General features: G+C 37.5%; 1 protein-coding gene across 8 annotated transcripts in view; it reads right to left on the bottom strand.

Moving 5' to 3' along the window:
* Window positions 1–25,291, bottom strand: part of RASAL2 (RAS protein activator like 2) — a 352,059-nt gene that overhangs the window by 40,805 nt on the left and 285,963 nt on the right. For all 8 annotated transcript variants that reach the window (XM_041754415.1, XM_041754427.1, XM_041754435.1 and 5 more), the window contains one exon: window positions 19,350–19,459. In XM_041754415.1, coding sequence (XP_041610349.1) covers window positions 19,350–19,459 — 110 coding nt within the window. The remainder of the gene's footprint in view (window positions 1–19,349; window positions 19,460–25,291) is intronic.

The following is a 25,291-nucleotide window of genomic DNA, read 5'->3' as shown; positions in this document are numbered from 1 at the left end:
ATAATAATAATATAACCATATTCATATTCACTTGGAACATATAAACCACATATTTGTATGTGTATACACACATACAAACTTTTTTTTTCAGCACAACACAAAAACATATTAGAATTTTACCAGTCTCAAGGGAATTCAAAAAGCTCCACTACAGACATTGTTTTTAATCCTCATTCCTGTCTTGAAGATGAGGAAATACATACTCTTCAAGGTAGTTTATATATTCTATTTTCATGCAAAGGTATTATCAAAAGACATATTTTATTTCTTTCTTTTTGTGTGTGCCTGTTATAGCGTGAACCTCTTCTATCCTTGACAAAATAGTAGTTCCTGAACCCTCATTCTGCTTCTTTCTGCTTTGGCAGAATAAACACAGTCACACACAGAGTCAAAGCCAAACTTTTCAGCACAAGACTCTGCCTTTCAAAAGATCTGATTTCCATCTCAATGTGGAATTCTCTTCTGGCAAGCATTTGGTCATATCCATGCTCTACTGTATAAACATGAATAAAGAATAAAATGCCTTGAAGAAACCTCCCACCCTCAAAAGAAATGTTCAAACTCTCATCTAGAAGAACAAATCTTTGTCAACACCATTCAGGCACACTGACTGATTCTGTTTCTTAGTTGTTTAAAAAAAGAATGTTGGGAATGACTCCGGTCATGACAGGCGCTGGTCCCTTGCTGCCTATCCTTTGGAAGAATTAATGAAGTCAATATAAAGTAAAATATTCTTGGATCCAGAACTGGATAGTCAAGTAGTTTTACTCCATAATTATAGAATTTATTGACTAAAACACCCAGAGTTAAATACACATGTTTCAAGTAGAAGTACCCAGTAATAGAGATAAAAAGAAATGCCCTGGGTAAAGACATTTGTTTTTGTAAAACACATTAAATAAGGAGCTTCATTTATTTCCTTGAAACGACTACGTTAACATTAATGTCAGAATGGCTCTCAGTTAAATTATAAGGCAACGAGATACAGGAAACTAGCACTAAAGGCTTCTCTTTCCATCTTCTTTCCATCCTAACATTGTTTCATCAAACTCTGTATAGTAAGAATTTGAATCCATTCTTCTTTTCACGCACATAAAAAAACAACTACCATTTAATGTTTACACTGAAAAACATGCGTTCTGATATTCAGCAGCCTTTCTACAGTCAAAAAAGCCAATATTTATATTTCCCATGGATAACATAGAACATGTACAAAAGGGACAAAAGCCACTTAATATTTTGTACATAGAAACATAACAAGCTAACATTTATTTTCTTTTGTTCTATTGGGTAAGACAATGACATTTTATATATTGCAAACACAGCACATCAACTCTAAACAACTAAAGGCCAAAAAAATTTTACTTTAATATATAATTTCCATATAATCTTTCACAGTATGTTCATAGGGAGCCAGCTAACAGGATACCGTAATGTTTATAAAACAAATATAAAACAATAATTCCAGCCCAAATTTCCCAGAAGGAGTTGTTTGGAAGGGAAAACCTCTTGTACTCTGGGAATGAGCCTCCCAACAGGAAAGATTAAGGCATATTTGAAATAGAAGGAGGGATGACAAAAGGCTTACTTGTATTTTGAACATTTGCAAGGAAGACATTCCAAAACAAATGGATTTTATTTTAAACAAAAATAAATGCCTACCTACATGAAGCAATCGTACAGCCACCTGGCAGTGCAACCCCAAATCATAGCGGTGCCACATGTCACGGTGTAGCAAGTCCCTTTCTGTACTATCTCAGAGCACAGCTCCCTGCTTAGAAGACAAGAACCAACAGAAGAGAGATTCCCTGCTGCCTCCGGTGACCGGTAACATCTTCGGATGAACGTTTTCCAGGTGTCATTTCACGGCTCCACCGGAAGTGGAACAGAAACACAAATAGAGGCTGCAGGATAGGTAATATTCCTTCTTCTCTCCCTCAGGCTGCATCCAGCCCCTCAGGTAACACAAACAAGGTTCTTGGCTCTGGGCTGGGCCTGTTGCCATGGTGCTCTACCTATAAGGAGAGTAGGGCTGGGAGGCAGCAGGGAGAAGCTGTGGTTTGAAGGACTCAGGAGCTTGTTCTGTGAAAGTGACCATTTTAAGACAGAAAGGAAGGAATGGCGAGGTCTCCACTTATTTCCATGAACAGTTCCTCAAAGTCAAAGGATGTAGGAAAAAGCCAGGGGCAACTTTGTGGGTGGAGGAGAATCTTTAACTCAGGGACAAACCTGAGCTTTAGCTTGCCCCTCTGTGATTCCCTGCCCTCCACTAGGAAGTATTTGCTATATCCCACTTGCAAGAACAGTCTTTCTCTCACATTTCCTTCACAATGTTTGCCCTAGTTTAGCGTTCCTAGGTATTATTTTATATTAACTTATCCGGACTACATGATGTTTTTTAAAGAGAAAGTTGGATAAAATTCTTATTCACTTGTATTTCCAGTGCAATTTCATTTTGAACAAATTTCATTTTGATAGTCATTTCAAACAAATTTCATTTTGATATTCATGTCTGACTTCCCAATACAGCCATCAACAGATATTACAACCAAGACATCTGGAATTAGAATTTAAAACCCCTCCTAGTTATTGAAATTTCAATTATTAATACATAGTTCGGAGCCTTCTATTGTTCAACATTTATGTACGTGTGTGTACACACTCACACCCATGAACTTAACACCAAAGTCACTAGTATGTTCAACATCAATACTAAATAAATAAGCAAGCCCTTCCTGTATTGGGAAGAAAGTCTCTGGGAAGACAGAAGTAATTCCCAGAGAAGCAGGATTACAGTAAACAGGAAGATCAAGCAGTCTGGGAATGGCTTAAAGGTGGGGGGGTGGGGGGGAGGTATTATCAGGGCAAATATTTCTATGAAATAGTATTAGTAACTCAAGTCCCCTCTAATTCATGTTTATCTTCTCCTGTACCTTCATGTGAATTGATTTTTCTTAGATCTGCTAACTAGAGAGTTAATAGCTCTGTATGGCACTACAGTTTAGTTCTCTAATGTAAAGTAGAATGTGGATATACTGAGAGAATAATTTGAATTTAAAGCCATTTTTCTCACTCCAGTCTCACAATGGCCCTCATCAGGGAACCAAGCCTTGAAAGTGGACTTTGTGAATCCCTTGACTCCTAGCCAGGGTTCTCTTCCTAACTCCTACACCTCTTCCCCCAACCCCCATTATCCCAAATGCAATGTGAGAATAAATCAGGGCTCCAATATAATTATTTCTTGGTTTAATTGGGAAACTGCTTTCAGAAGCAATTTTGCTTCCAATTAAGGAGCACCATATCCTTTACATTTTTGTTTTAACATCAGCAAACAACCTTGATTGCTATGTAAACTCCAAGGCCTCTAGCAACATGATAGGTAAGGGTTAAAAATCTAATTGCTTCGCTGATGAAGATTACCTGCTGCTTCTGACCTATTTAAGAGATAAACTACAAGGCAAGAGAAGCCTTCTGTTACTCACTACAGTGAATAAGTATTCCATTACTTTAACCCATATCCCTATCTGAAATCAGTCTTAAAAGACAAAAGTGAAGGGCTGGGGGATGGGGAGCCAATACACATACTACTGGATACACTGATAAAAGAAAAAAAAAGGAGTCAAAGAACTCTGATTAGTATGATGTTAAGTAAAACACAGCTGGATTTTTCTCAGCTTACATTCAATTTTTTAAAAAGCCATATTTCCCCCAAAGTGCCAGTGGTGCTTGGATGTGCTAGCTCAATCTGCCACATGTTTACAGAATCAGTTCCAAATCATCCGGGAAACTTTTAATTAAAAATGCTTATTGCCACACAAAATCCTGCACTTCAGTGCAGGTGAATTTCTGCTGGGCTTGGCAGTTATGATTCCAGACTGCTTCACTGAATTCTTGAAGAAACAGCTCAGCCATAAGGTGGGTGCAGCAATATATCTTGTATTCACCAGTATGTATTTCTAAGGCACTCTACCCTGTTTGAGAATTTTCCAGGTAGTAAGTAACAAAATTCAGTATCCTAATACTCTACCAATAAACATGCCTAGGGTCTAGTAAGTTCTTAAAAATTGCTTCTGTGACCTCACTTTGGGAAAACTGTGGCTTTACCTGCTCCCTACATTTTATTGCTTTTCAACCTAGTAGATCTTTTGAAAAAACAGGTCTTTCCCTCTACTATAATTTGAAAGGTTTCCTTTCTTGAGTTAAACAAGAACAAGAACAACAACAACAACAACAACCACAACAACAGAAATTAGAACTCATTCACCAGAATTCTACTTGTGGACTCAAAAGAATGTCCTGAGGATCCTGACAGCACTAGCTGTACTGGTTTATCTGCTACAGTTAAAGCCAGTCCCTACTGCTTGAATTACTCACTGATTTTTATGTTAGCTTTAAAAAAATATACCACACAACCACTCACACAGAAAGCTATTTATGGAAACATGACATATATTGCTGATCTTCCCTCTCTCTGCTTTCAGCCTCCAGACAGGATGGTCTAATGAGCCCAACTGCTAATGGTAAAAGAGGTTATTTGTCAGCCTGAGTTGTCGCTTACAATGAACAAACTCATGGTAAGGAAATTTATCATCATAGACAAAAATGACATTCAATCTATTTTGGTACATATACATGTATACATGCAATGAAGGAAAGACACCAAAGGAAGACAAGATTATAAATATTAAAACATATTTAGGAGGGCAAGAACTCAACTAACCTCCATTATGACAGACAATAGGAACAATCTCTTTACAGAAACTGTACTGTATTGTAATATACCTATTACTTTTTTTGTCCTTAAATTGCAAATGGAATAAGATATACTAGTGCCTATTAAATTAAATGTAAACACAACTATATTTAATTTTTAAAGCCCCATGAAACAATGTGGAGAAAAGGAAACCTTTTTACATTGTTGGGAATGCAAACTGGTGCAGCTAATCTGGACAACAGCATGGAGGTGCCCCAAAAAGTTAAAAATAGAACTACCCTATGATCCAACAATAGCACTGCTAAGTATTTACTCAAAGGATACAAAAATACTGACTTGAAGGGATACATGCACCCCTACTTATAGCAGCATTATCAACAATAGCCAAATTATGGAAAGAGCCCCAAAGTCCATCAATTGATAAATGGATGAAAAAGTTGTGGTATATATGCACAATGGAATATTACTCAGCATAAAAAAAAATCTTGCCATTTGCAACAACGTGGACAGAGCCAGACTATTATGCTAAGTGAAAAAGTCAGAGAAAGACAAATACCATATGATTTTACTCATATATGGAATTTAAGAAATGAAACAAATGAACATAGGGGAAAAAAAGAGAGGGAGACAAACCATAAAACAGACTCTTAACCACAGAGAACTGAGGGTCACTAGAGGAGAGGTGGGTGGGGGATGGGCTAGACGGGTGATGGGTATTAAGGAGAGCACTTGTTAGGATGAGCACTGGTTGTTGTATGTAAGTGATGATTCACTAAATTCTGCTCCTGAAACTAATATTACACTGTATACTAACTAACTGGCATCTAAAGAAAACGTGAAACAAACAAAAGCAACCAAACCTACACTCACAAACAACTCAACTAACATACTTACTAGTTAAAGAGTGATTGGAAAGATGAATAACTTTTCTTTTTCTCCAAATTAGGTTAGACTTTTGGTCTCATTAGTGCCATAAATTAAGTATAGGTGAAAGGAGTGCCATAAATTAAGTATAGGTGAAAGGAGAATAAATGTGGAAAAACTGGTAGTATTCAATGACATCTACTTCTTACTTATTCTTAAACTTATGACTATTTGCTTTCCCATTACTTTCTCCTTTGGTTGAATATATATGTATGAACTTACCTATCCATTCAATTACTTGGTGCACGTTATATGTCAGGCAGTATACTAGAGGTAGATGCAAGGAATACAGGGTGAAGAAGAAAGACATGGTCCTTGTAGTCATACACTGTTTATAATCTGGTTACCATTATAATACAATGAGATAAGGCCTATGAAAAAGGATGTAAAAGAGGCTCTGTGAGCATTTAGGTTTCAAAGAAACTTTCTTGGAGGAAAAAATGTGAACTTGTGACCTCACCTTAGCTCCAGGCAGACATGGTGGTTCAGGTCTAGAGGGAATGTCTAGCCTGTGAGAAGGCCTGTGGTGAAAGTGTACAATTCTGGGGTGTTTGAGGAACTGAAGAGAATTCAGCGCTGTGGCTCTAGTGCAGTTCAAGTGAAGTGTAGGGCTGAGAGAAGAGGGGTGAGGAATAGTAAGCCTTAAGAGATACCATGATGGGACTTGCCATAATGTGGGTGTTTCAATTTGATCAAAGACCAGTGGATAGACACGGAAAGGTTTTGAGTGGAGAGGGAATGACATGATCAGACGTGTGCCTTAGTAAGAGTACTTTGGCTAAGATGTGGAGAAAAGAAGGGCACACAGAGAGGGGAGAGAAGGAATGGAACACTTAGAGACTAAATTCACAGATTATGGCAGTAATTGGTCAAGATCATGAACTACAGATTACCAGGAGCGGAAGGAAGTGGATGGATTTGAGAAATAATTAGAAGGTAAATAGGCGTTAATGATAGAATGTTGGAGGAATTGGAGAGAGTACAGCCAACAATGAGCCATTGGGCAGAAAGATGATGTCTTTTTCAGAGATGGGAAATGAAAGGCAACACTTGTTGAGGTAAGGGTGGAAATGAAATCAGGTTTTGTACAAGATAAATTCCAGGCTTCTATGAGTAGATGTTTACTGTAGACTGAATGTTTGTATCCAGCCCCACCCCCTGCCTCCAAATTTATGTTGAAATGCTAAACTCTAAGGTGACGGTATTTGGAGATGTGACCTATGGGAAGTGAATACATAATGAGGGGAGAGCCCTCATGAATGAGATTTGTACCCTTAAAAATAGACCCAGGAGAGATACATTTCCCATTTCCCCAGGTGAGGACACAGTGAAAAGTTGGGAATTTTGAATGAGAAAGCAGGTCCTGACCAGATACTGAATCTGCCCAAGATTTGATCTTGAACTTCCCAGCCTCTAGAACTGTGAGAAATAAATTTCTGTTTATTATAAGCTACCTAGTCTATGGTATTCTGCTGTAGCAGCCTGACTAGACTAAGACAACTGTAACTACTGCAAGACAACATTCAGATTAAGATTAAACTGTAACTACCGCAAGACAACATTCAGATTAAGAAAACCCAAGGGGGATCCCTGGGTGGCGCAGCGGTTTGGCGCCTGTCTTTGGCCCGGGGCGCGATCCTGGGGACCTGGGATCGAATCCCACGTTGGGCTCCCGGTGCATGGAGCCTGCTTCTCCCTCTGCCTGTGTCTCTGCCTCTCTCTCTGTGTAACTATCATAAATAAATAAAAATTTTAAAAAAAAAGAAAACCCAAGGAATGTTAACATCTAAACCTACAAAACTGACTAAAGAGACTGAAGAATTTAAAAGACTGAAGGAAAACCAGAAGACTGGAGTATCCTAAAAGCCCAGGGAAGAGAGCTCTCAGGAAGCGTGGACTGTCCATTACTGCAGATCAGTGTGTTAAAATATTAATAGTAGCCACTGGATATTATGGGAGATAATTGAGACTTCAGTAAGAGTGATTTCAGCGAAGCAATGAGGACAAAGATGAAACTGCAGCAGGCAGAGATAATGAATGGGATGTGAGAAAGTGGAGACTAACTCATGGAGTCTTGACAGTGAAGAGGTGGCAACTGGGAAATAGCCAGAGGGAGACATGAGGTGGAAATGGGCTTAAAGGTTTTTTTTTCCCCCCCTAATTAATCACTTTCTTCCCCTTGAATAATAAAGAAATAAATGCTCATGGATAAGAAATTCCTAGAGCCCAGAAGGATAGATGGTGAAGAATATAAACAGAGGTACCTTCCCCCATCTCCTGTACAAAATACTATTAATGTTTGTGACCCCTCCTGGAAATTTTTATACCTAGACAACCAAATATACCCATATACATTACATACACACACACACACACACACACACACACACACACGCACGCATATATGTGCACACACATGGGATCCCACCATACCTCTTTTCCTTAAGGGTGTAGTTTGGACTTCTGTCTATATTGGAACACACAGGCATAATTTGCCTCTTTTTAATAACCACATAGTATTCCTTAGTGTGGGCCTCTAGTGGTTTAATCAGTCCCTGATGACCTTCTAAGTTTTTTCTTCTTTTTCTTTTTTTTTTTTTTTGTGATTACTACCCAGTTTCAAAAAGTATCTTACTATACATATCTTTATGCACATGTGCATGTATTTATGGTTTGAATTTCTAGATGTCAATCTACTAGATCAAAGAGCACATACAGGGTATCCCTGGGTGGCTCAGCAGTTTAGCCACTGCCTTCAGCCCAGGGCATGATCCTGGAGTCCCGGGATTGAGTTCCACATCAGGCTCCCTGCATGGAGCCTGATTGTCCCTCTGCCTGTGTCTCTGCCTCTCTCTCTCTCTCTCTCTCTCTCTGTGTCCTCATGAATAAATAAATAAAATCTTAAAAAAAAAGAAATATTAGAAAAAAAGCACATACATTTAAAATTCTGATATTGCTAAATTACACTGCATAAAACATGGCATCAATTTAAACTCCTACCAATGGTGTATGTTTCTAAATGCTATCATCAAAATGGGATATGGCTGAATTTTAAAGACTTTTGCCAGGATAACTGGTGAAAAATGGCATTTCATTGAGTGCCTGGGAGGCTTAGTTGGTAAAGCATCGGCCTTTCGCTCGGGTCATGATCCTGGAGTTCTTGGATGGAGCCCCATATAGGGCTCCTTGCTCAGTGGGGAGTCTGCTTCTCCCTTTCCCTCTGCCTCTCTCCCTGCTCTTTTTCTCTCGCTCACTCTCTCTCAAATAAAATCTTTTTAAAAATCGTATTTCATTATTGCTTTAGTATGCATTTCTTTAATTATAAGGTTGAGACTTTTTTTTGAAGTTGAAACATTTTATTAATTTGTTATTTTTTAAAAAAAGATTTGGGAATCCCTGGGTGGCTCAGTGGTTTAGCGCCTGCCTTTGGCCCAGGGCACGATCCTGGAGCCCCGGGATCGAGTCCTGCGTCGGGCTCCTGGCAATGGGGCCTGCTTCTCCCTCCTCCTGTGTCTCTGCCTCTCTCTCTACGCCTATAATAAATAAATAAATAAATAAATAAATAAATAAATAAATAAATAAATAAAATCTTTAAAAATAAAAGATTTTATTTATTTATTCATGAGAGAGACAGAGAGAGAGAGAGGCAGAGACACAGGCAGTGGGAGAAGCAGGCTCCATGCGGGCAGCCCAATGTGGGACTCGATCCCGGGACTCCAGGATCACCGCTTGAGCAGATGCTCAACTGCTGAGCCACCCAGGCATCTTGATGTTGAAACATTTTAATTTCAGTTTCCTTTTCTTTTCTTATAAGCTGTTATTTTATGTTCTTAAAACTTTTCCCTAATTGTTGAATTTAACTGGTATATAAATGCTTTGTATGCTAATTAGTACTTCTCCTGTCATATACATAAATACTTCCCCCAGTTTATGCTTAGAAAGGATTCTCCCACTCCAAGATCATAAGAAATCCAGCTATACATTTTCTTTTAGTGCTTTCAATTTTTCACACAATCCATTTGGATTTGGGGAGAGGAGAGATGAAAGGAGTACAAAAGTACAAAGTACATTTCAACAAATTATAGAAATATGATGACCACAAATTGACACATTCATTATTACCACATTCTATTCTGTGGTAAGAGTTCTGTAAGAGTTGTCGTTTTGAGTATGTTTCTCTGTGTGTATATATGTGTGATTTTTACTGTTCCCTTTTCCTTCCTTTTCAATCATTTCCACAGCAGGTCAGGATTCCTATCAACACAGGCAATGGAGAGTATAATGGAAAAGGCACCCAACTTGGAGCCTTAGAGTCCTATACATTTATATCATCTCAAGCAAACTGGCCATCTGTGATGAGGAGCAAATAATTTCTTTCTTTTTTTCTTTTCTTTTTAAAAGATTTTATTTATTCATGAGATACACAGAGACATTAGCAGAGGGAGAAACAGACTCCCTATGGGGAGCCCAATGCGGAACTCGATCCCAGGACCCCAGGATCACAACCTGAGCCAAAGGCAGATGCTCAAACACTGAGCACAGAATAAATCAGATGCCCCTAATTTATTCTTTCTGAACCTTAGTTACTCATTTGTAAAATGTAGATAATGATTTCTCTTCCTATACCTCACACAGTTATTGTGAGAATCAAATATAACGATCTATGATTTCACAAACATCTCATAAACTACAGCACCATACAATGGGGCTGTCGTTGCTGACATGAGGCTTTTTCACAGCGATATGACATATGTAAGTTCATTTTATGTAAAGTATTCATTTGGTTGAAATGAAGACAGTTATTCTTCAAAATATTCTTTGCTGGAAGAAGATGTTAGAAGGAATAAATGTACAAAAACAACTTTTTCTATGAAGATAAAGCATTCAAATGAATTATAAAATGCTATCATGATACAACTGGATTGGATTTTAATTCATAAAACTAAGGGATTACAGCAGCAGTAAACACTGGTAAGAGAAACTATAATCTATAGCTAGATTATATTGATTAATTAACAACCTGAAGTCCAATAATTTCTGAGAAACTGTCATTCTATCCAAGTATACCATATTGGAAAAGATTAGTCTCCTTTATTATCTAGAATTTGTTTGGACTCTTCTGTTTCAGGGTAACAAACATGAAGTTCCTTAACAGGACAGGCATTGTACTAGAGAATGAGGATACAAAGGCTGTTTATACTCTTGAGGAGCTTCCAATCTGCTGCAGTAAGCAGAAATATGAAAAGATAAATTCAGTAGAAAGTAGTCCTGTAATAGTCCCATAAGTTTGGCCATTAGTGGGTACATGGGGTAGGTGTTTAGTTTAGGATGATATATAGGAAGAACAAGGCAAAGTCCAAAGGCACAGGACTTCTGATTTGGATATTGTTGCAGGAGTATGAATTAGATATGTTATAAATTATGACAAAGGAGAGGAGGTAGGAATAGGAAATGGTATTTGGGATAGAAAGGGCAGCAAGATCAAAAGCACAGAAATCCAGAACAGCGTGGTAAGTAAATGACAGACTTGTCCTAGGAGTGAGAGAAGACAGTGCTGGGAGTTAGGCATGGATGGGGCCATGTTGCACTTTGTATGTTATGCTAAAGACTACAGATTAATAAAAGTATGATATACATATGTGATGAGATATTAAAATTGAAGTTTCAATTGAGACATTAAGAGAAAACAGATTCGTATATTGAAGCCAAGTTCCCAACAAACTGTAGACCTTACAAAGAAATGTTTTAGAGCCAGTTCTATTACATTCAACCTCTCAGAACAAGACTATAAAAAGTGGTCAGGGGGCGCCTGGTTGGCTCAGTCAGCTAAGCATCTGCCTTTGGCTTAGGTCATGATCTTAGGGTCCAGGCTCCATGCTCAGCGAGGAGTCTGCTTCTCCTCTCCCTCTGCCCCTTCTCCCAGCTTTACGTGCACGCTCTCTCTCTCTCTTAAATAAATAAATGAAATCTTTTTTTTAAAAAAAAGTGGTCAGAGAACGGAGAGGGGAAAGGGTTTTGTGAGAGAGAACTTTTGGAGAAAGCTGTGAGGCTCATCCTCCTGCTTCCCACCAGGGAAATGGGCAGATGATGCATACAGGGTGAAGTTTGAGTCTATCTGGAAAATTTAAATGATGAGAAATGACGAATTGTTGGTGGCAGAACCTAAGAGGGTTGATGCTTTTAGATTAGCTTGTACTCCCAGAGTTTGAACCTAAGAGGGTTGATGCTTTTAGATTAGCTTGACTCCCAGAGTTTGTCAGGGCAAAGGGTGTATGGATATTTCCTGTGGACCAGAGGACTAGAAGGGTGAAGAGACCAGAAGAACAAGAATTCCTTCCGAGAAATTGTGAAAGAAGTTGCTAGTGAACACCTGGGACAGACATGTACACACGAACCTCAATGAAACCACAGATGATAGCTGCTCAGAGATGAGACACTTGTTACCCTATGATGGAACAGGCAGTTTTAAGTATCAGCCAGGCTCAGACAGCATTATGGGATGCTAAGATAGTACTAAAACTTTCTTATCCCCTTTTCTCTTCTTTCTGTCTCCTCTTGCCCAGAACCTTCTGGCAACCTTCTAAAACCATGGTTAGCAAACTGGAAGGGAAGAGCAGATGAGGAGAGAAGTAGGTGGTTTACAATATTTCCTACTCCAAAGGAAGGCAGACTTCCTGTAACTGGCGTGGCTGGGGCAAGTTTGCAACTTTGATATCTTGGACTGAATACCAGTAAGTTCTGAGTCAAGACCTTTTTATTTAAAGCAACAAAAGATTAAATAAATAGACTAGTGACCTAAATATAAAGATAAAAATCATGAAATGTCTAGAAGAAAACACAGGTGAAAATCTCTTGGGACATAAAAAACACCATACATGCAGCTGGTGGGAATATAAAATAGGTACTGATATTCTGGAAGAGCTTGGCAGTTTCTTACATACCTAAACATGTGTTTACCATCCAACCCAGCAACTGCACTTACGTGCACTTATACTAGAGAAGTGAAAACTTATGCATATGTAACTTTTCTTCATGTGTACGCAAATGTTCTTCAGTGAGTCAATGATTTCACAACTCTGGAATATCCATACAGTGGAATACTACTTAGCGATAACAAGGAATAAACTAATGATAGATGCAACAACTGGGTGGATTTCAAGGGCATTCTATGCACTAAAAAAAGGGTAATCTTAATTGGTTATTTGCCATATGATTCCTATTTATATAATATTCTTGAAATAGCAAAACTATAGAGATGGAAAATTAGTGGTTGCGAGAGGGCAGGGATGGTTGTGGGGAGGCAGGTATGACCGTGAAGGGGCAGAGGGAGTTCTTTTCTGGTAATGGAATAATTCTATATCTTGATTGTGGTGGTGACTATACAAATCTATACATAGAATTAAATTGCATAGAACTATAAACACACAGAGATGAGAGCTTGTGAAAATTGAGTAGCATTTGTAGTCCAATTAACAGAAAATCAATTGTGTGGTTTTGATATTATAACGGGTTATAGGATACAGCTATCAGAGGAAGCTGGGGGAGGGTTTTATAAGACTCTATGTACTATTTTTACAATTTCTTGTGAGTATATAAATTCAAAGGAAAAATTTAAAAAATCAGTTCTAATTAGAAGCTCAACAAGCTCAGTATATTGTACCCAAATCCTCCCTACAAATGAACGCCACACTTAACTTTTAGGTATCTCCTGACAGTGAACAAGCAGACTGCTTTAAAACCATGCTTTGTCAGTAAGCCTCAGAATTGAGGACATCACTGCAAAGGTTTTTACTTGAGGGATGTTTAAAGGAGTTAAGAAAGTTCTCCATGTGTTTATCTTTACCTCAAGATACTGGTAAATTTCAGTAGCGCTTCCAGAGTAAGGGTGCAACCTGACAGACAGTTGGAATCTTAGAATGCCTGACAATGTAGTATGACCATTTCCTAGTGTTTAAAACTTTTGAAAAATGCATTTGAATTAAAGGTATATATTTCAGTCTTCTCCTGTCCCAACACCCTCTCTCATGACATGGCTTTAATTTGAAAATGTTGCCAACATTGATTCCAGGAAATCACTTTACTGGCTTTTATCTGATTAGATGGCTTTGGAACTATGATGACTTTGTGACATCCTATTGATTTTGCCTCTAAAATGTTCCTCCTATCTTGTCTCTGCCTCTTCATTCCCAGTGTCACTATCCTTCTTATAGCCTTCATTATTTCTTACAATAATAGCTTTTTGCTAACCGGTTTCCCAAACTTAGTCTCTGCAAACCAAGTCATTTGAAATTTTCCATTCCTGTATTAATCTATATATGCACAATTCTGATTAGGTCATTTCCTTGCTCAAAAGTGTTTAAAGGCTACCTATTGCTATGATAAAATCCAAACTCCTTAGTATGACATTCAAGGACATCCCTGTATATGGAATATTAGGTTGAAAATAATTTTCACTCAGAATTTTAAGGACATTTCTCCACTGACTTCCAGTTTTCAGTATTTCTATTGAGAATTATAATGTGATCTTCCCACTACTCTGGTATGTAACCTATTTTTTCTTTCCAGAAGCTTTTAAGAGTTTTTTTTAAGCCTCAGTTATCTGATATTTCTTGATGATGTAAATTGGTGTGTGTGTGTGTGTGTGTGTATGTGTGTGTTGGGGAGGAGGAGCTTTTGTCTTTTTTCATTCACTGTGCTGGGAATTTGATGGCCTTTCCAACCTGGACATTTATGTTTTCTTGTTTTGAGACATTTTCTTGTGTTGTTTCTTTGACAATTTCCTCTCCGAACTTTTTCTGTGTTCTCTTTTCCTAAAATTTTCTGGGTTGATTTTCTCAATTTTTGTTCCACTTTCTGGGAGAGTGATTTGACGTAAGCTTTTATATTTTTAATTTCTAAGCTCTCTTTCTTGTTTCTTTGATGTTCCTTTTCTTGTATCTTCTTGTTATTGTTTCATACATGTACAATCTTATCTTTTGAAAATATTTTGCTTTAAAGTTGTTTTGGCCCTGTGTGGTGTTTCTGTTTCTCCTGGGTTGTTTATTTTCCACCTCCTATTTATTTGGTTTGCTCTCCTTCATGCTGGAGACTCTCCTCCAATATCTGGAGACTCTTGATTATCTGTTTATATTTCATAGTAAAGCACTGGAAAACACGAGGGAAGTTTTGTGCAATGGAATAGAGCTTATAGACTAATGAGCTTCACTATATAGTATTTCCTGGCCAGCTGTTTTTTTTTTTTTTTAAATAATTTAACTTTTTTATTGAGGTTGAGACATGATTCACACCCCATAAAATCTATCCATTTAAAGTATACAGTTTTCAGTATATTCAGATTTGTGCAATTATCATCACGATCTAAGCTTAAAACATTTTCATTGCTCTAAAAAGAAGCCTCATGCCCACTTGCAGTCATTCCTCATTCATCACTTCCCCTATCTTATATACCCAGCCTCTGGCAACCATTAATCTACTGTTTCTATAGATTTGCTTATTCTGGACATTTCATGTGAATGGAATCATACAATATAGGTCTTTTGTGGTGGTCTTTTCCACTCAGTATAAAGTTTTCAAGATTGATCCATGTTGTAGCATGTATTAGTACTTCATTCCTTTTTATGGCTGAATAATACATTTGGCCTTGAACAACCCAGGTTTGAGCTGTGCAGGTGCACATACTTATTAGTGGATTTTTTTCAGTAAATACAGTATGGTACTATAAATATATTTTCTCTTCCTTAGGATTTTAATAACATTTTCTTTTCTCTAGCTAATTGTACTGTAAGAATACAGTCTGTAACATACATAACATACTTTAATTGACTGTTTATGTTACCCATAAGGATTCTTGTCAACAATGGGCTATTAGCAGTTAGGTTTTTGGGGAGTCTAAAAATTATATGTGGATTTTCAACACACATTTAGGTTAGCACACCTAACCCCTGGGTTGAGTTCAAGGGACAACTGTAATGCATTGTATTGACATATCATGTTTTGTATATTCATTAATCAGTTGGTCATTACCACTTTTTGGCTAATATGAATAATGCTGCTATGAATATTCATGTATAAGTTTTTGTGGTGACATATGTTTTCATTTCTCTTGGATATACTTATGAGTGGAATTACTAGAGAGGACTGTAATAGGGCAACACAAATGTTGCTATCTGTAGGTCTTTTCATGTTGGTTGGTTCCGTTTCTCAAATTTGCTATGTGATAAATGTAAACCTGACTGCTGGCCTTCAAGAGCTGTGTGGAGTTGAATCATTCCAGAGTTCTAGAGGTAGGTAGATAAATCAACCTCATTCTTTTGTTAGAGATTGCTAGTTGCCTTTCTAATGTCCAACCCTCGACCTTCCTTAATAACAGACTCTTGTATTATGTACCCAGGTACAACAATTCCCAGCCTCTCTTGCAGAAAAAGGTGGCAATGAGACACAACAGAAAGTCACTGGATGGGGTTTCAGGAAAATGGCTTTAAAGGAAAAACACTTAGCTGGAAGACAGGCACCCTTTTATGATACCTGAAACATGGGTGCTATGGCTGAATCTTTAGTAGCTCCACTCTATCTGTAAAGAGATCCTTTAAGACCCTAAGGATGGCAGAGGGAAAAGCTCAAAAAGAACTGTGCTCCTTTAGCCAGGCCTTGACTGCCCAGCTTCAGATTTCTTTTTTCTTTTTTAAGTGAGGAAGAAATCATTTTGTCTGTGTAAGCCATTACTATTTTGAGTATCTATTAACTACTAGCTGATCTGAATCTGAAGTGATAGAATTCTTTTCAGAATTTCATTCTGTAGGCAACTACATCTGATCCCCTAATTTTAAGTAATCTATCATTCAGCTGTCTCCTTGTTTCATCAAAGATGGATCATATTTCTGTTTTTTATACTGAGCAATTTTTAAGACAAAAAAGCAGTAACTTTTTCCCTACCAACTTCAAAACTGGAACTTTACCTTTCCAATTTTATTTCCTACTTTTCTGCCTTACATACTATCAATTATTCAGTATTTCTCTTCAAGCTCCATAATCACCTAGAATCTGCTTTTGCTCATTATTGCTCTCTTCCTATGTCTTTTTCTATGTTCATATAATACCTGTTGCACTCATAGGCCACTGCCCTGTAAGGTTGTTCCTGGTCATCCAAGAGCAAGTCATCTCACCTCACCTGTACCATTTCTCCCTGGACATTAACTTCTTTTGTTGGACTCTCCTGAGGTTGGGGCCATGTTTTTAGTTCTCCTCATTCCTTTGTAGCACATAGCTTTCTGGTATGTATCTAACCATCACACATCATAGATGTTACTGTACATCAAGAAATTTGTTTTTTTAGAAATACTAATTGGCAAAACTTCACTTCTTATGCCTGTGCCCCCACAATTTCATAAAGGAAATTCTGAGTTTAAGGATCATTATAAATTGACCCAAAAAGCAACACTAGTACCAAATTCCACCACAGCTTTATAGCAGAGTTTATGGCTAGTAGATCATTGGCTAGACAAACCTGGATAAAAAATAACCAAACAAATATAATACATCCAAACTCTAGTGAGTATATCCATTTATGGGAAGAATAGTTTTTGAAAATTTTCTTTTTTTTTTTTTTTTAAAGATTTTATTTATTTTTTCAAGAGAGACAGAGAGAGAGAGAGAGAGAGAGATGCAGAGACACAGGAAGAGAGAGAAGCAGGCTCCATGCAAGGAGCCTGATGTGGGACTCGATCCCCGGTCTCCAGGATCACACCTTGGGCTGCAGGCAGCGCTAAACCGCTGTGCCACCGGGGCTGCCCTGAAAATTTTCTGTATAGGAAACTTCTATAATTCAAATGGATTTGAAAAATATAAATATTTGAGATTTACTGGCACCTTTTTATTATGCTATTCTTGAGACACAAATATACTACTACTGATTGAAGCAGAACTGCATGGAAGGCACATATACTAAATTTAGGTCACTGAAAAGACTAAAAGTACACTAGCTATATAAAAGCAATATAGGAGACTCCAGGAGAATACAACCTCTTGGTAGTTCAATCTAAGCGTTCCTTTAGGCCACCTAAAGCAAAATGGAATAGGAGGGAGCATTTTGAAATTATGAAAGTGATATTTAGTGCAAGTTTAAAAAATAAAGTACACCTATAAAAAATATTTCCCTGTCACTCAAACATATACATGATACTGCAGAGTTTAAGAAAGTTGGAGTGTTTCAGTAGTTGTACAATATCCTAATTCTTAAAAACCAATATTCTGAAAAAATGTATCATTACATTTTATTGAGACTTATTTATAAAATGCTTTTAATTCTTAGAATGATGAAAATTGTAGAATAATAGGAATCTAAGGAAAATATATGAAAAAAATCAGCTTTTTTATGATTACTTTAAAACAAAGAGGTATAAAAGAGATAATTAACGATATGACTACACAGCAAATTGGACTGACTTGCAAATTTCACAGAGCACCTCTAAAGTGGTTCAAGGATAAGAATCACTGATAAAGCAGTATACTGTTTCTCATCAACTAAGTATGGGAGACGAGTTACTTAATCTACAAAAAAGGAGAGTAATTCTCTGCCTGGCAAATCTATAATCTGCCATTACAGAGACTGTAATCTCTATTTGTTTGTTACATAGATAGCTAAAAATAATGAACTTTGAAAGAAAAAAAAAATCCAGGATAAATAAGAGTATCAAATATGAAAGGCAGACAGGAGTTCAAATCCAAGCTCTACTACCTACTAGCTGTGTGACCTCGGGCAAGCTTCTCAATGTCTTTTGTCTTAGTTCCTCATCTGCAAAATGAGGGTAATAACAGTATCTTGAGTTGTATTACATGAAAGACTACCTTAAAAATAGTTGGCAAATAGTAAGCACTCAGTAAACGCTAGTGATGGCAGCAATGTGTCAGAAAACAGCAAGTGCCATTTCCTAAATTTTGAACAATGTGGAAATATGAAGTATTAAAAATGTGTTCTAGCACACATTCAACAATTTTAGGTTACTCTCCTTAATGAGCTATGCATTTGACGGGTACGCAAGCTGACAGCCCTAAAAATCAAAATCTTCCTTTTCATACATGTCTTCTAGATGTGACTGCAAACCAATACAGCTGATTCCACATGCTGTACAACAGAGAACAATGTAGCTGTGAACTGCATGGACTTAAGCCAAATTGCTCAAGTTCCAATACCATTTTTGCTATTTACTAAGCTGTATGATCTTGGGCAAGATTTTTTAATCTCTCTGTGCCTTGGATTCTTCATCTACAAAGTGGTGATAATAATATTTATCTTATAGGGTTACTATAAACATTAAACAAGGTAATGTATATAGAGCACCTAGTATAGTATAGTATAGTATAGTGACATGTTTGCTATTGTCATCATCATTCTATAGTCCTTCTACAACAGAAAGATACATCTGTGGCCATTAGAATTTGATTCGATAGAAACAGGACTTAAATTAGTTCTTACTTTCCAATATTATAGGATTCTTAAACTGCCAGGGCATCTGAGCCAATACTCTGTACCTTGCCTCAATACGAGCAAGACAAAAAAAAGTGAATTTAGTATTGGATCTTTCCAATAGTCACTGAAACAAAGTTAGAGATGACCAAAAATGCCTTATCAAAACCCACTGAAGACTTGCTTTCCCTGTTTAAAACGAAAACAAAACCAAAACCGCCTCCTGTTTTAAGCAAGTTAACTTCCTACCTGTCATCTGCATTACGAAGGGATGGAAGCCGAAAGCTCGTGTTTCGGTCAAGCTTTGATTGGCTTTTGGTCCTCTTGATGGAGCCTTTCAGGCGCTTGCTGAAGAACCCCTAGGATGAAAAGGCAGAAGGTGACGGGAGAGAAAACCAAAAGAGCACCTTGATGTCTCCTTACTCTTCTGTACCACCTCTGAAAAAATACTACAATTTTTATAATGAATACCAGAAAAAGAATACTGCTTTTAATGTTTTTTTTTAAACATTTATTTTATTTATTTATGATAGTCACAGAGAGAGAGAGAGAGAGAGAGGCAGAGACATGGCGGAGGGAGAAGCAGGCTCCATGCACCGGGAGACTGATGTGGGATTCGATCCCGGGTCTCCAGGATCACGCCCTGGGCCAAAGGCAGGCGCCAAACCGCTGCGCCACCCAGGGATCCCCTGCTTTTAATGTTTTAATTGATAAATAATGGGACACCTGGGTGGCTCAGCGGTTGGGCGTCTGCCTTCAGCTCAGGGAATGATCTCATGGTCCCCAGATCGAATCCCACATCAGGTTCCCTGCATGGGGCCTGCTTCTCCCTCTGCCTATGTCACTCCCTTTCTCTGTGTCTCTCATGAATAAATAAATAAAATCTTTAAAAAAATTTATAAATAACAGTTGCTTTAAACCACCTGTTAATGTGATGAAATTTTTTTTTCTTCTAGGATAACTGGTATAATTAAACTTTTTGATAACACTTATTTCTTAAATAAGAGAAGCTTTATTCTAAGAACTACCCCCCTACCCCCAGCAAAACCTCTCAAACCAAAAAAAAAGAAAGAAAGAATTATGTAATTAGTATAAGGTAATGTGTTGGTAGTCTCAAAAGTGTTAAAGTTTGGTCTTTGTCACCTTGGGTATGTTATTTGTAAACTTGTTTTAAATGTAACTAAACTACAAGACAGTGTGGTACTGGCACAAAAACAGACACATAGATCAATGGAACAGAATAGAGAACCCAGAAGTGGACCCTCAACTTTATGGTCAACTAATATTTGATAAAGGAGGAAAGACTATCCACTGGAAGAAAGACAGTCTCTTCAATAAATGGGGCTGGGAAAATTGGACATCCACATGCAGAAGAATGAAACTAGACCACTCTCTTGCACCATACACAAAGATAAACTCAAAATGGATGAAAGATCTAAATGTGAGACAAGATTCCATCAAAATCCTAGAGGAGAACACAGGCAACACCCTTTTTGAACTTGGCCACGGTAACTTCTTGCAAGATACATCCACGAAGGCATAAGAAACAAAAGCAAAAATGAACTATTGGGACTTCATCAAGATAAGAAGCTTTTGCACAGCAAAGAATACAATCAACAAAACTAAAAGACAACCTACAGAATGGGAGAAGATATTTGCAAATGACGTATCAGATAAAGGGCTAGTTTCCGAGATCTATAAAGAACTTATAAACTCAACACCAAAGAAACAATCCAATCATGAAATGGGCAAAAGACATGAAGAGAAATCTCACAGAGGAAGACATGGACATGGCCAACACGCACATGAGAAAATGCTCTGCATCACTTGCCATCAGGGAAATACAAATCAAAACCACAATGAGATACTACCTCACACCAGTGAGAATGGGGAAAATTAACAAGGCAGGAAACCACAAATGTTGGAGAGGATGTGGAGAAAAGGGAACCCTCTTACACTGTTGGTGGGAATGTGAACTGGTGCAGCCACTATGGAAAACTGTGTGGAGGTTCCTCAAAGAGTTAAAAATAGACCTGCCCTAAGACCCAGCAATTGCACTGTTGGGGATTTACCCCAAAGATACAGATGCAATGAAACACCGGGACACCTGCACCCCGATGTTTCTAGCAGCAATGTCCACAATAGCCAAACTGTGGAAGGAGCCTCGGTGTCCATCAAAAGATGAATGGATAAAGAAGATGTGGTTTATGTATACAATGGAATATTACTCAGCCATTAGAAATGACAAATACCCACCATTTGCTTCAACGTGGATGGAACTGGAGGGTATTATGCTGAGTGAAGTTAAGTCAATCGGAGAAGGACAAACAGTGTATGTTCTCATTCATTTGGGGAATATAAATAATAGTGAAAGGGAATAGAAGGGAAAGGAGAAGAAATGTGTGGGAAATATCAGAAAGGGAGACAGAACATAAAGACTCCTAACTCTGGGAAACGAACTAGGGGTGGTGGGAGGGGAGGAGGGCGGGGAGTGGGGGTGAATGGGTGACGGGCATGAGGGGGGCACTTGACGGGATGAGCCCTGGGTGTTATTCTGTATGTTGGTAAATTGAACACCAATAAAAAATAAATTTATTAAAAAAAATAAATGTAGCTAAACTATCCCAAAATAGATAATCATTTATGAAACCACCGAAACATCTAGATTTCAGAAGAACAAAGTAGTTTACAGTTTTTGGCCTCTGCTTGCCTCCTACCACCTCCATCAAACTACCTAAAGTTCCTATAAACATTTCCTAGTCTTTGCACCTGGTAAACAATGAGCACCCAATAAAAGTGTGTAGAATAATGGAATAAATGCATACATGAATGTTGATGGCCACTGCTTTCAAGTAACAATTCTACTGTTGGCAGATGAAAGAGCAGCTTACGTAAATATACAAAATGTCTTAGAAAAAGTTAAAATTCAAAGTATTTTGATGCTGAGAAAATGACCTTCTAATCATCTTGAGATGAATATTATCTTGTAAAAGCTACATACAATAAACATTTCCATAAAGAAGAAAAAGAAATGCTGAGTCAAGATCACCATGTCCAATCTTTTATATTCTTTTACTCATCACCAAAGCCCACTGTTCTGGGTGAAGACTATATTAATCAAGATACACTGGGTTACATTTATCTCACCATCTTAGTACATATCTATCTGTGAGCAGATCAACTAAGGGAGATGGGGATTGGCCCTATGCTACTCTCACTCACGGACTTAGGCCAAAGGAGGCTCCTCCTCTGTGCATCTATTAGTTGCTTCAGCAGGAGAAAGGAAATGTGGCAAGTTATGTACTAGTTCTTAAAGCTTCATGTCATTTCTTGTCTCATCTCACTAGACAAAGTCACATGATCACACCTAAATTCCATGGGAAAAGGGTATACAATTGTATCATGTATCCAGAAAGAAAACTGGGAATATCTGGTGAACACTAATGTAGACTGTCACACTGTGCTTACCCATGCCAAGTATTTTGCAAACACACAGGCATTGCTCTCTCCATTTGGAAAAATGGAAACAAACTTATTTGAATCAGAAGTAAAACTATTTAGATGACTTAAAAAAAAAAAAAAACACCTTATTTCTGTAGCCCAAAGAATAAGGCTAAAAATCCTAGAAAATACCACAGACATAATTCCCTAGGCTGTTTTTATTATAGGTGCATAGAAACTGACTGGAGAGAAGAAAACAGAAAACAAAACTTTTTTTTTTTAAGTACTACATTTCTTTTTTGTTTCTGTTTTTTAAACTTTTTATTTTAAGTTCAACTTAGTTAACATATAGTGTGTTATTACTTTCAGGGGAAGAATTTAGTGATTCACTAGTTGCATACAACACTCAGTGCTCTGATCATGTGTATATCATGTGCCCTCCTTAGTGCCCAATTCCTCAGTTACTCCATACCCCCACCCACCTCCCCTCCAGCAACGCTATTTGTTTCCTAGAGTTAAGAGTCTCTTATGGTTTGCCTACCTTTCTGCTTTTATCTTATTTTTCCTTCCCTTGCCCTGTGTTCATCTGTTTTATTTCTTAAATTCTACAAATGAGTGAAATCATATGGTATTTGTCTTTCTTTGACTGACTTATTTTAGTTAGTATAATACCCTCTAGTTTCATCCACATCCACATTTCTTTTTTTTTTTTTTTAAGATTTTATGGTTTTATTTTATAAGATTTTATTTACTTATTTAAGAGAGAGACAGCATGAGCAGTGGGTAGGAAGGGTAGAGAGAAGGAGAGGCAGACCCCTTACTAAGCAGGAACCCTAATATAGGGCTTAATCCCAGGACCCAGAGATCCTGACCTGAGCTAAAGGCAGATTCTTAACCAACTGAGCCATCCAGCTGCCCCAAGATTTTATTTTTAAATAATCTCTATACCCAATGTGGGACTTGAACCTACAATCCCGAGATCAAGAGTTGTAATGTTCTACCAACTGAGTCAACCGGGCTCCCCTAAAGTACTGTATTTCTTAGAGACAGGCATTTGTCTGGTCTCCTGTACAATTTTAGCATTGCTAGGGAAAGTCACTGCCATTTGTTCTCCAAGGCAAAGGCTTTATTTACTACTTATTATGATTCAAGTAGTGAATCATAGGGATGAGTCACCACATTTGCTCACAAATGTAGTTAGCAAACCAGACATAAGTTTATAGACTTGTATTATGATTGTTTATGGTTGGTTCAAAAACCACTGGCCTAAGTTGAGATTTGGCCCAAGGACTTGCTCATATACCATATATAAATGTATTTCAAAAAATACAGTTAACAGAATGTACTGGTGGATGTTCACTCATATAGGGAACACTCATATAGCCACTTTTTTGTGGCTCTTACTATATAATACTTTTTTTAAAAAAAAAGATTATTTATTTATTAATGAGAGATACAGAGAGAGAGGCAGAGACACAGGCAGAGAGAGAGAAGCAGGCTCCATGCAGGGAGCCTGACGTGGGACTGGATCCCGGGTCTCCAGAATCACACCCTGGGCTGAAGGCAGGCACCAAACCGCTGAGCCACCCAGGCATCCCTATATAATACTTTCTTATTTTAATCCATTTATTTTATAAATATTTGTTTTATGTCTATTTGTTGTAAAGCATCAGGTATTGCAAGAGAATCAAGATAAAACAAACACAAACTCTGCCCCCAAGGAGCTTATAGTTTAACATGGGATATGGAGACTAATTATAAGTATATATGACACAATCAGGGAGGTAAGTTGCCTTAATGTATGGCATATTTAACCACAAAATATCATTTTTCATTGACTCTAGGACACCACTGATTGTAAATAATACTATTATTTTATGTACACTATGAAAAAAGCTGCCAATAAAACTATAGCACAATGCTGTATCACTTAACATTTTTATTTTGTATTAAAAAGGTTTTATAGACTTACTTAGGCAGGTTTTGTCATATATTGTGATTACATAAAAAGAAAATATGGTTAAGGTATTCCTAATGCTTCTTTCTTCTGAACTACTTTTTGACTTGGAGTCGTTATTGTACATATTTTTCCACAGAATATCATCCTGTATCTTTTTGAGAATATTGATGGCAGAGTTATCTTAAAAGAGTAACTTAAAGGGATGTTAAAATGTGAAAAAAATGTGCATCTCAGATTGATAATGTGGTATTATTTTAGAAAGGTACATACAAATTTCAGGATTTCAGAGAAGGACGAGGTTACATCATCTGGAGAAAAAGAAGAAGTTCTATGGCAGAAGTGGAATATGCTAGGTCCCAATGGGTAGACAGGATTTGGGTTTGGGGGTGCTGAGGAGCAGAGGTATTGTATGGAGCACAGCTTGAGAATGTCATGGAGACAAGAATACAATAGGCATCCCTTAAGTAGATGTAGTGTGGCTGATATATAATTAGAAGTAGCAAAAAATAAGGTTGGGAAGGTGGTTGCCCACCTATTAATGCATACTTATTGCTCCCATTGGCCCTTAAACTTTTGAGGGAAGATGTAAGATATAATGTTTTATTCTATTTTAACATCTATACAGTGTCTAAACTTTAGTAAGCACTCAATATCTATGTGAAACTAGGGTTGTTCTGGGAATACAGATAAGGGAAAGTTTAAGATAGCCCAGAGTAGTAATATTTCACAGAGGTGGTAGAATCCACAACAAAATTCTGCTTTTATTTCCTTGATAAAATTGAAACATTTC

Source organism: Vulpes lagopus, chromosome 1 (genome assembly GCF_018345385.1).
Source record: "Vulpes lagopus strain Blue_001 chromosome 1, ASM1834538v1, whole genome shotgun sequence".
Classification (NCBI taxonomy): Eukaryota; Metazoa; Chordata; class Mammalia; order Carnivora; family Canidae; genus Vulpes; species Vulpes lagopus.
This window is presented reverse-complemented; position numbering and strand designations above follow the sequence as displayed.